We start from the raw sequence: 12,281 nt of genomic DNA, 5'->3' as shown, positions 1-12,281 counted from the left end.
TACGGCAGGTCAATGAAATTGTTAAAATTCTCGGAGGAGGTTTCTGAAATTATCCCTTCTTATAATTCCCTACTATCGATCGATTAACTCGTGACATCCATTCCATACTCAAGTGTTTGATTACGATTTCCAAATACGAAACATACACCTCTCAATTTATTATTATTATTATTTCTTTTAATTCAAGTTTCAGATAAAACAACCCTACTTTTAGGACACGCGCTCAAATCAATTGATACGTACGAACGGTTCAACATTTAAATTGCATAATGCATGGGGGTCCAAAGTCCAAGTGCCCGGAAAGATATATCTAACCAGTAGTAGAAGCGTGAGATGAATGGACCCCGCATCCATTCCCCATGGGATTTTCTCCGGTCAACGAGTCAAGTAAACGCATGATACTATTATTATTATTATTATGTTGGTAAATTTTGATTGGGAGTAATAAATAAAATATTAGTCAACGTTGAGACAATACCGCACACTACTGTTCACTAACAAAGCAAAGTTGCATTAGTGAAATGGAACCCCGCCCCAATTGGAGGCTTCTTTTCATTTTATTTGCTGGCCTACCCTTACCCTTAAATCCTTAATTTGTGACATTTTGGCTGAGTTTGGGAGCAGCAGGCTATCGAGACGAGTCTGTTGTTGATCATGAGCACCACTAGTAAATTTGTAGCCCCCAAACTATATAAAAATCCAATCCAATCGCCTCAACATCAACCGGCAGGTATTGATCTTCATCTTCAGAAGTTGAGCACATTAGCATGGTAATTAGGGGTGGCCAAGTTGTCAAGCCAGGGGCTACGTAATTGAGCCCAGAAAGGATCCTGCGTCCAGTCCATGCTCAATCTGGATGGTACCTGAAGTTCTGCCAATGTGTTTCCAGAATTCCCCGTTGTTGTTGTTGATGGCAACCGTAGATTGTTTGTGCAAGTCCTGGACTTGCCCTTGCATTCAAGGGAATCGTGGTCGTCCTCGTCGTCTTCCTCGTCGTCATCAGCAGTAATAGCAGGAGTAATAGCAACGTGTTTCTTGTCTAATCCGGATGATAGCTCTTCGTCTTCCTTTTTGAAGGCCAGAGGATGATGATGGTAGGGCATTGGGAGGTCGTGTTGCTGGATATTATTGCAAATTGAGGCAGCGTCGTCTATTAATGGTGGGGATGAGGAGGGATCCCGGCCGGAAGCATAGTAATAATAATCAGTACTACTAGTATGGTGGTGGTGGTGGAGGAGGACGGGGATCGACAACGCCTTGGCTTCTTCTGGTTGTTGTTGATCGACACCAGCTCTCTGCTCCAACACCCTCAGTGAAGTTGCTTTCCTGTATATTTTGCACAGAACCACAGCCTGCTGCAAAAGTATTTTATTACAAGGCCATGCCATGCAATTAAATTTCATGTGCAGCATATTAAAAAACATGCACAAACTAGAATTCTGGGATTTGCGTACGTTGGGGGTGCCGGAAAGAGAATGGCAAGTGCGATGATCACGATCATGATGATCAGGCAGGCGATACTCGTTCATGACCCAATCAGTCTTGCATCCTCGAGGTGCTCTGCCTGTGTAGAAAACCAGCGTTTTCTTCAGCCCGATCATCTTCTTAGGGTTGGATAAGCTCAGGATTTTACGGTCTGATCCCGTTGCCTTCCAAAATCCCCTTTTGGTGGTCCGATTGGGTCTTCCGCCGCCTCCGCTCCCACGCTTTCTGTCGCGAGGCACGAAAAAGTACCATTCTCTCTCGCCAATTCTCGCCAGCCCTGTTCTTTCAAAGCAGAATGTTCAGCATATGCCTCAGCATTCTAACTAGTAAACGCAGTATCCCATCAGAACAAAACTCCAGGAAACTAAAGAATGGATGAAAGAATCACCCCACAAGCTAAAACACTAGCTAAGAAACAAAGAATGAAGGAATGACAAATGTAAACGATGACGCTTTTGAGAATTTTTACCTGGCAAGTCCCAGGGATCGTGATCATAGATGTTGAGACAACCAATTATGTCGCAGTGCAACTTCTTGCCGAGTACCGTGCTTTTGAGGTAGAAATCAAGAAGCTCCTCCTCCGTTGGGTGGAACCTGAACCCCGGCAGCTCAAGATCACTTGATGTCGTCGAATCATCCATTCTTTCTGCTAATATTTTTATGACTAGCTGAAAGCTTCTGTAACTAAACTCGAAAATACACCTTGGCTCAGCTACGTACTGTAAGAAAACGCTATGGAACTGCAGTTGGAACTGCGATGGGAGTGATGAGGCAGGCTTCATTTATATATATATATATATATACATATATATATTTTCCGAAGAATGGTTGGTTGGTTTGTGGAATCCTAATTAATTACTGGAATTTTCTCAGACAGCAGTTTAGAGAGACAAGACAGTCCACAAGTAAAGTCCGTTAACAGGATTGATTAAACGCGGTTTTGGGAGTGCTGTCCAATTGACCACATTCCCCTCCCCTCTTCTCAACAGAACCAGCCAATGGCCTGCTCATTGTGAACATGGGACGTCTCTTCTTCGTTCGTGTTCTAATTCTTTCTTCAGTTTTCTTGGACTTTTACTCTGAATTTCACTCCTAACTTGCACCACATCATCTTTGAAATTTGGAATCCTTGAACCATTAATTTCAGTCAATTATTTTGATCAAACATGTATTAACATCTTGAATTGGTCGTAGTAACTATTTTCCACGCTACGGAACTCTTCCTGGCAATTAAAATTTGACTTCCAAGTCTTTCAAGCTTTTTCTAGTTTTTATACGAGCTGAAAAGATCATCGGTACTGGAATTTCGATTCTTGTTAATTATAAACGAACTGGAACACCTTGATCGGATCGATAGAGTAGAGAGTAATGGTGTTTCTTTTGCCACCTCGTTCGGATTGCATTTTTTTGGATTTTTTGTAGCAAAAATACTGTAACGATCTGATGTATGTGAGAAAAAAAATAATAGAGAAATGTGATCACGAAATTTTTCGAAGGAAAATGGCTGTCCAAACGGGTTGCTTTCCAAAGAGGTACACCTGTCTGTCTATCAGAGCCCCAAGCAAAAAAAATTCCGCGTAATTTCTTGATGGAAAGAAGAAATGTGTAGGACAAGAAGAGAGAGAGAGAGAGAGAGAGAGAGGGAGACAGAGAGAAACAGACAAATTGACTTGGAAGTCTTCCCCGATGATGACCAACTTGGAAATCAATCACAATGCCTGGTCGCAGTCAGTGAACATTAGGCATCCAAACCAAATTGAGTGATCTTGTGCCTGAAGAGGTCTCCCTACTTACTGATTACTAACAATAGGAACTCAATTTGTTTTACTACTATACAAAGGAAAAGAAAGAGGGGAAATTTCCTTGAATTTTCAATATGTAATTGCCATCATTTTCCCCACCAAAAGAGGGGAATGACGTCGCAATCCTTTAAATTTGCACATTGTGGTTCAAAAATAAAAAAAGATATACATGTAATAGTTTTATTTCATAAAATCTGCATCAATGATAGAATCTACAATCGATTAGATTTTGTACAAAGTTCACCGCTTTCAGTGGCTTTTTTCGATAGTATTTCTACTCCCATCGGTTCTCTCTTCCACTAGATTAGGATAGATTAAGTTACAGGAATGTTACTGGTACGATATAAAAAAAAAAAAAGTACTATTTATTGTGTGTCTATTACAAATGAACAATGTGTTGGAGTACTAGATACGAGAAAGACTCGCTAGCTGCCTTATTTGGATTGCTATTTTCTGTCAAAAAATTACGTCGTTTTCTATAATCACATTTTCCTATTATCTTTTTCCCTCGTTCATAAGCATTTTGATAATTGGCTAAACTAAAAGTTCCGTGACTAACAGGAAAAGGAAATTAAAGATGTCAGTCTAAGGATGCCACTGTCGACTCACTCGACCGTTGTCACGGCCGGTCCTTTCCAAGTTATGCCCTCCAATTTTAGCTGGTTACTACCATCTCTGCTCACCTTCCTTTTCCATAACTTGAAAATGATTGCATATATCACCCTTTTAAGTCCAGTCCTGTGGCATTGTTGAGTGAGTTCTCGTGATGTTGCTTTGAAATTTTCATTCGGTAGTTGCACAAAATTACTCCTCTAAGTAGGACTATAGAATTGTTATCGGTAGGCAAAAAAAAAAAAAAAATAGGACTATAGAAGCCAACTATATTCATTGAGGAATTGGGCATGCAGCCATGCACTACACTACTAGTACAACAGCTAACCTGCAAAGGCGAAAGCCCATTTACTAAAATTTTTTCATGGCATGTTCTGGTTTATTTCATATTTTTGTTCGTCAAGGACTTTTTCCTGAAAACTGCACATACATCGCAGGAGCTTCTGCTCGAGTAATCTACTTGCGAGAGTCGTATTAGTTCAAAGTAAACACTTGCGTCCCATTGGTAAGGACCCCTTCTTTCTTTTCCTTTTTCTTTGTCACTTTTTACTTCCCTTTCTAACTTGAAATTACAATAAGTAGCAGTGGAAATGAGTCAGCCGGGTTTTATATTTTTATTAACAACTCGAGCTGGGGAACCATTTTGCGAGACACAATTTGTATGGTTTGTAGGCCACGCCTGTATGGATTGCTGTTTTTACAAATTTTTGTAGAAAAATATATTATACTAATTTGATGTACGTGAGATAAAGATATAATTAAAAAAATGCGTTCACGTAACAATTTTTTCAAAAAATCACAATCCAAACATGCGGGCGCAAAAGGACTGGGAATTAGGCCAAAACTTTGACCAAGTCCAGCTCCTACTATCCTCTACTCGGGGGCTGCCCTAATCTCCATATAGGGTTGTACACAAATCAAGTGGTTTGCGAGTGGTTCGAGTCAAAACTCGATTTAACCTGATCAAATCAAACTTGAATTCAAAAATACTCAGTTTGTTAGTTCGTGAGCTAATTCGATTATATATATATATATATATTATTTTTTAATATTAAAATTAAGATTATTACTAACGCAAGATAACTTTCAATACTTTTTACTCTTTTTTTATCAGCTGTTTTAAAATTTACAAACACTTTTTTCTTATCAAATTCTCCCTCTTGCTCTCTGTTTTATTTACCCAACTAAAGCGCTTCCTTTTTTTCATTTTATTTTTTGGTGGTGAAAGACAATAAATTTGATGAAAAAAATGTTTTTGGACGAACTAATTGTAATTGAGACATTTAAATCTAAGTAATTCTTGTACTTGGTGAAATTACTTATCTATATACCTTAGAAATCATTAAAATAGATTATCCTTAATGGCTATGTTTGGATTGAGTAATTCGGGTGCAATTCGATTTCAATTTCTCAATCCAAATCCCTCAAGTTGTCTGATAATCAAGGAGGGATTGAATTTGAAATTCCACAAACCATGAGAGGAATTTCACGTGTCAAAATTGGTGGATTTCAAATCCATCCAAGACACAAAAAGATTGGATCCTAATTGTAGTTAAACAAATTATTCGATCCATATTCATTTTTACTCCAAAAAAGTAGAATCTTACCTAGGGGTGTATGCGAGCCAAGCTACTCGCGAGTAGCTTGGTCAACGACTTGGCTCAAACTCGGGTTGATCGAGTTCGAGTAGCTCGAACGAAAATCGAGTCGAGTTTCGAGTCAAAAATCCCCGGCTCGAGGCTCGTTGAGCTACTCGTCGAGCCACTCGTCGAGCCAGGGTTATTTAAATAATATATTTATAATTTAAATAATATATATGTATTATAATTATAAAATGATCATTATGGGTATAAGTTATATGGAATTTACAAAATACCCTTCGTTATCGAGCCTTATCGAGTCGAGTTTCGAGCTTAGAGCGAGTACATCGAGTCGAGTTTCGAGTATCAATTTTTTTGACTCGATCGAGCTCGATCCTAGGGACATATGAGTCGAGTCGAGCTCGAGTATAGCACTACTCGAGCTCGACTCGGCTCGATTACATCTCTAATCTTACCTGAATTATATTCATTTTTTCTTAAAAAAGCACCACCTGGCTTAGTCCATATTTACTTTTGTTGCTAAAAAAATAGGTGGAATCTGGCCCGTTTGGACAGCCATTTTTCACTGAAAAATTGCGTTATTTTCCGTGATCACATTTCCGTATTACTTTTTTTCCCCGCATACATCAAATCGCTACAGTAATTTTTCTACAAAAAATCCAAGAAAATGCAATAAAAAATGACTACATGTGAGTCACATGGTGATTTTAGACTAAAAAGTAGTCGAAAACTTATATTGGAACTAAATTTTGCTAAGTTGAATTTGTAAAGGACGTAAAGTTAATATTTTAATAGTAAAAAATGAAAAAAATTCATTGCACGAATTGTGAGAGACATTTTAAATGATTTTTCCAAAGATGAAACAATAGCACAGGAAAGGCCTAAGAGGCTCATTTCTAATGATGCAACTGCCATAGCCATGGCAGCAATCCTATTTGCCATCCTTAAAAGGTACTCCAGAACTGGACGTTTGAAGTAGAAAAAAATTTGGAATTTTTTTTATTTTAACCACTAAACTTTTTAAGTTTTATATTTCTTCTCCAACCGGTTTGTTAATTTTCTTTTATTTTAGGATAATTTCTACAAAAAGGTATTCTAAAGTAAAGTGAACTAGCATTTTGACTCCTGCATATATTTCAATTCAAAATAATAATATATACTTATATATTGTGGTATGTTACAGAGTACTTGAAAAGAATTAAAAATTTCAAATAAGTGTATACTTAATATGTTCAAAAAAATTTACTCTGTGAGCATAAAATGGGCTTTCTTAATTTTAATATCTTAAATAAGTTGAAATCAAAATTTGTTTGCTATTGTCTGTCAATATATGATAAGAATTTGAATAAAATAATTTAATTTATAATAATTTACATGATAGAGCAATCGTAAACCTATTTATCAATAGCTAACGAAAGATATCATGTTATATTCATATATCATAATTTATAATATAAAAAGCATAAATTATAACTAATTCAATTTTCTTGAGTTTAGAAAATCTTTTCTCCTATCTTGTACCCCTAAAATTGTTGAGTGCTTATAAAATAGTGTTTTTCATAGACTTTAATATAGATCACAAAAAAAAAAAATTCTTTGTAAGATATGTTGTTAGAGTTTTCAAAATTATTAAAAACTATTACCCTTTCTATCTTTTCTTAATTGTCAACTGGCCATCCACTACCTCCTATAATCTCGACGCCTCTTACCACTCCTACCACGATGGCATCCTTCTTGTCATTTTTGGTCACCTCCGTTATATTCCCACAATTCCCTGCTTTCTTCCCTTCTCTTTTTCACACAATCTTGTTGTTCACTATCCTTTTTCGACTTTTCTTGCCACACCTTAACTCCTCACCATTCTTTTCCCCATACCTCTAGCTCCCTATTCTTGCCACTCAATTTCCTATCTCTTTCCCCTCATCATTCTTCCAAACACTTGGATAGCCTGCCAACCTCCTCTATTTCCCTTTCCCCTACTTCTCCCTTTTTCTTTTTCCCGTCCAATTAGAATAAAGTAATATCACAATGTTTCATTCGATATATATTATACTATAAAAAATCTATAGTAATCTCTTATATACTTTTAAGAATTACATATATACATGTGTATATAATATGCTCTATGTATGTTGGGATTTTCTTTTTTGTAGTAATTGCGATCAGCACTTCTCACATCTATTAGTCGAAGACTCCCAATTTTTTCAACTTTTATTCAAAATATAACTTAACATATTGTCAATGTTACACTATTATAAAGTGAGTTTGGCGAGTAAAATATAAAAATGAGGATTCAATACAAAAGTATAAAAAACTTAATTTTTCAAAGGAGAATTCAGTTATTTTTTTAATATTATTTTTGAACCGAATAACTTTAAATTTTCAAAGGAGATGTTGAATCCACATTCAACCCTGAAATTGAACAGTTAAAACTTAAAGTGAAAGAAAAAAAATTCCATAACTTGCAATTTGGTTTTACACTTAAAATATACTTATATTTGTACTTTCAAAATAAAATTGAACAGATAAATTTTGAAGCAAAAGAAAATCATAACCTGCAATTTGGTTTAATAGATTTCAAACCAAATTTCTATGTAAGTAAATCCATTGCTAACTATTTGAATTCAAAGGGGCATGAAAGGATATATAAGAATTTAAAAAAAAATCAAAATTCTATAAGTAAAGAGTTGAAAGCATTCTGATTTAACCATACAAAAAGCCGCTTCTCAGATTTATATAGATATAAATTTCAAATGCATCCATGTCAAATCCATCGATCCAAACAGATCTTAGGGAAATCATAGTACGCGATTTCATTTTGGATCTTAGGACAATCATAGTGCATGATTTCATTTCAACGTACTATTTTGCGAAGGACTCTTTCTTGAAAACACATGCTAAAAGGTTCTGCGATCAAATAGGTCAAACAACTTTTGCTTTTCTCCTTTCGTTTTTGTTTTCTTAGACAAGGAACAACCAAATAACGAAAAAAAAAAAACCACCACGCCTGACTGCTACACTCAATTGAAGCCCAATGGCAGAGATGAAATCGGGTATAGACCAAAATGAGTTACCGTCCCACGCCTGACTGCTACAGTACATTGAAGCCCAATGACAGAGATGAAATCGGGCATAGACTGAAATGAGTTATCGTCCCCCACTCTCACAAGAAGTGCAGAGCTCGTCCCAAGGATGCACTACACGATAACAGGCGGAACTCGAAACGATGACCTCTCGATAAAGACCTAATGAGGGCTGTCACGGAGCTACCCCGCCTGAGGGCTCGAGACATCGCAGTTAGGAAAATGTGTGTCCATTCATTTAGTACTAGTAAATAAGTGCTAAGGAGTAGAATATAACTTGCTCCTTCCATCCAGAGACCACAATAATAACAAGATAGGTTAGATATATAGCTACGGACGCATTCAAAATTAGATGGCAATACATACAGAAGCGTATTTTCCACACCAAAGGAGGACAAGAAAGAAACTAGCAAATTCTCTTTCAATACCATCTTTGTCCTGTCCGGCGAGAAGATCAGGTTAGACGCATCTCCACTCCACAAAACCAACCACAGCTACCCTTCAGCTCTCTTTGGGGAGCAGGCCCACTAATCAGTCAATTATATACCAAAATCAGACAAAAAGAAGTGATCCCAAGACACCACTCCCTCTTTTGTTTTGTTGTTGTTTTCTGTTTCTTTGCTTTTTTTTTTTTGTTACCCTTATCTACAAACCTGTCTCCCTTCCTGAGAACAATCAAATTTCTTATCCTGCAAAACATTGAACCCCACTTGGCACTTGCGGGTTTGATGGCTGCTGCTGCTGCTGCTGTTGCTGTTCTCCCTCCCACTTCACCTTAGCAATGCTTTCATCGTGCACTGGCACGTATTCCTATAGCACCCCAAAAAGAAAGCAATTACCAGCTTTATCAAATCACCAGAACATGCCCTGCAAATCCCCTGCAACCCCCTTCCCCTACCCCCACAAAAGGAAAAACGAACCAAAAAAAAAAGATCGCAAATATAGTAGTTTATCCATAGAAGAGAAGAGAAACTGTTCGAAGATTCTTATTGCTTCATTGACTTCCGTGCATTGGTGAAATATTTCGCTCAGCAAAAAGAAAAGTGAGAAAAAATAGAAAGGAAAAAGGGGAGGGGAACACAGGCCGGCACGCACCTCCAGTTTCTGAACCAGGTCTTTGGCGTTAGGGGCGGAGACGAAGATATGACGCTGAGAAGGCTTAATGAAGCCATCATCCACGGCTTTATCAATGAAGGTGAGGAGGAAGTCGTAATAACCATCAACATTTAGTAATCCCACCTGAAAAACATCGACATATTTCTATTTCTTCGGTTTAGCATTGTAAGCTCTGAAAGAATTGAATCATCAATTGTAGATTACCGGCTTGTCATGAATACCCAACTGTGCCCATGTGATGACTTCCAATAGCTCTTCCAGAGTGCCGTACCCACCTGAAAGCCAAAAAAAACCACCACAAAACTCAGTCAATCAAATACCCAGCCTGTGGATGATGAAATTCAGCTGATCAGATTAACAGCAACAAGCGTTGAGCATATATACAACGGTGTATGAAATTTGGGAGTTATATTCCAAAGTAAAATTAAAGTTCCATAAACTAAACAGAGGATGGATGAAATCAGAGACAGCCCCGAGAACATAAATGGCGACAACATAAATGCGGAACCTGGTAAGGCTATGAAGCATTCAGAATGGCGGGCCATCTCAGCCTTTCTCTGATGCATACCAGCCACCGGTCTCACTTCTCCAATTGTTTCCCCAGTTTTCTGCGTTGTTAACCCAAGATCAGGATCATAACCAAAAGAAAATGAAAAATCTGCGGAATGCAATTGTTGCATTTTATCAAAGATCAAGGCTTTCCAACAAAAGACAAAAAATAAAAGAATCCAAGAATGAAGGGATCTAAATACCTCTTTGCCCATCAGGGGTTTGGGTATGATCCTGCGGGGCAAGTATTCATTTGCAAAAGTTTTATTAGTCTTCTAGCTAGAAACGAAAGAAGAATGCTGTCACTGTACCATAGTACATACCCGAGAACGTGGCCGCCTCCGTTGTGAACAGCTTGTGAAACCAAACCCATTAACCCAATGCTTCCCCCGCCATATACGAGGTCCATTTTTCTTGCCACCTTCATGCAAAAACGCCCCACCCAAACGCGCACACAAAAGAGAAGAAAAAGGGCCCCGAGCCCCATTATAATCAATCGCACACATATATTATAACAACAATGAAAAATTATCTAAACAAAACTAGTACAGTGCTAATAAGGATAACAACTGACTATCGTCGTCTGCCCCCTCTGCGCTCCAAGATTGTTGGGATAGGAAAGTTTTTTTTTTTTTTTAACAAAAAAAAAAAGGTAAAAAAGACAGAGTATAAGTAGTAGTGCTACATGGTACATACCAGCTCCTGGCCCAACTCAAGTGCGGCATCTCTATAGCATTCTCTCTTCCCAGAACTGCTCCCACAAAACACACATACACTCTTGAACCTTGATCTGGTAACAACTTTTTGTTCCATCGTCTCCTTCATTTTCCTGTCAGAGAGAGAGAGAGAGAGAGCGCGCGCTTGCTTTTATAGTTTCCTGGGCAAAAATCTGCTTCTGTTGTTTTGTGATTGGGCGATGATAAAGCGGCAAAGATATGAAGAACTAAAAATTTGCTCTGTACTTTGTAGCGTATATTTTTTGTCAACTGGGCACTCTCCTCTGTTGCCTACCACTTGACATGAAAAGGTTCGGACGCGAATTATATAGAAAGATGGAGTCCTGAGGCTTGAGGAAGAATTTTATTATTGTTTAATTTAGTAAAAATCTTTCAAAACACCCATAGCCCCTCGTGCCAAATGAATTTTTCCGCCTTTTTAAATGATAACTTCATGTTCATCACAAAATTAAATCCATAAAATTTGGATTTAGCCAGGCTTTTAACCACATTTTTCTTCGAATCTATCACGTAACTCATACATAGTGATTTTTTTAAAGGAGCAAAGAAATTAAATACCATCTGTAATTAAATAAGTGATGGTATCGATTATCATTTTTGTCTTTAAAAAAAGTAGAATTTAACCCAACCTTATTCACCCAATTCATATTCATTTTTACCACCGGAATAGTTGGATGTGCCATTTTTGTACATAAAAAATGTGTATGTAAGTCATGTGATGATTTCAGACAAAGAAGCAGCAAACAAATTAGGTTACGATCAAATTTTACCAATGTAAATTTGCGAGAGGTATAAAATTAACATTGTAGAGATGAATGAAAAAAAAAAATTTTTATTTAGTAAAATGTGAGGAGGGTTTTCAACGATTTTTTCTCTTGGGATAAACAAGCATGATTGAAGAAGAGGCACTATAATAGAAGGATCAAAATGAGGACAAAAAGGAGCACTGCATAATAGGAAAAAGAGGAGTGTGTGACTTTCTTTCTTTCTTTGTTTTTTTCTGGTACATTGATTATTGATAATGATAAATGCGATTGGGTGAGTGGACATACACTGGAATGGATAGCCGGAGCATTTCCTTCTTCAAACCCCGTCATTCCACGTGTTCTTTACCACTCCACAGTTAATTCAATATATCATAAAGCATTCTTCTGTACCTTGTCATATGCCACCATACAATATTAGTACTACACAGTAAATTAATAAATCCATCCTCTCCATATACATTTTTCTTTGTTGCATGTCTAATTGGAGCTTGAGTGGTGAAAATGCTTTCACAAAAGCAATTTGTTTTAG

The 12,281-nt window shown here is 37.3% G+C and overlaps 2 protein-coding genes across 3 annotated transcripts; both read right to left on the bottom strand.

Moving 5' to 3' along the window:
- Positions 1-383: 383 nt before the first annotated feature.
- Positions 384-2,275, bottom strand: LOC113708087 (NAC domain-containing protein 6-like). Of its 2 annotated transcripts, none has more exons than XM_027230552.2 (3): positions 1,955-2,275; positions 1,455-1,762; positions 384-1,355 (listed from the first exon to the last, which is right to left on the bottom strand). In XM_027230552.2, the coding sequence occupies exons 1-3, from the start codon at positions 2,265-2,267 to the stop codon at positions 747-749; spliced, it is 1,230 nt and encodes a 409-aa protein (XP_027086353.2). In that variant the 5' UTR covers positions 2,268-2,275; the 3' UTR covers positions 384-746. The 2 variants fall into 2 exon arrangements, with proteins under 2 accessions (XP_027086353.2, XP_027086354.2); XM_027230553.2 differs by having other exon boundaries at positions 384-1,352; positions 1,955-2,274.
- A 6,611-nt stretch (positions 2,276-8,886) lies between these two features.
- On the bottom strand, positions 8,887-11,250 carry LOC113708034 (cytokinin riboside 5'-monophosphate phosphoribohydrolase LOG5-like). Its single transcript, XM_027230474.2, has 7 exons — positions 10,945-11,250; positions 10,572-10,669; positions 10,452-10,482; positions 10,208-10,307; positions 9,904-9,974; positions 9,679-9,822; positions 8,887-9,393 (listed from the first exon to the last, which is right to left on the bottom strand). The coding sequence occupies exons 1-7, from the start codon at positions 11,071-11,073 to the stop codon at positions 9,268-9,270; spliced, it is 699 nt and encodes a 232-aa protein (XP_027086275.1). The 5' UTR covers positions 11,074-11,250; the 3' UTR covers positions 8,887-9,267.
- Positions 11,251-12,281: the final 1,031 nt, after the last annotated feature.

The sequence above is a fragment of the Coffea arabica genome, chromosome 9c (assembly GCF_036785885.1).
Source record: "Coffea arabica cultivar ET-39 chromosome 9c, Coffea Arabica ET-39 HiFi, whole genome shotgun sequence".
NCBI lineage: Eukaryota > Viridiplantae > Streptophyta > Magnoliopsida > Gentianales > Rubiaceae > Coffea > Coffea arabica.
This window is presented reverse-complemented; position numbering and strand designations above follow the sequence as displayed.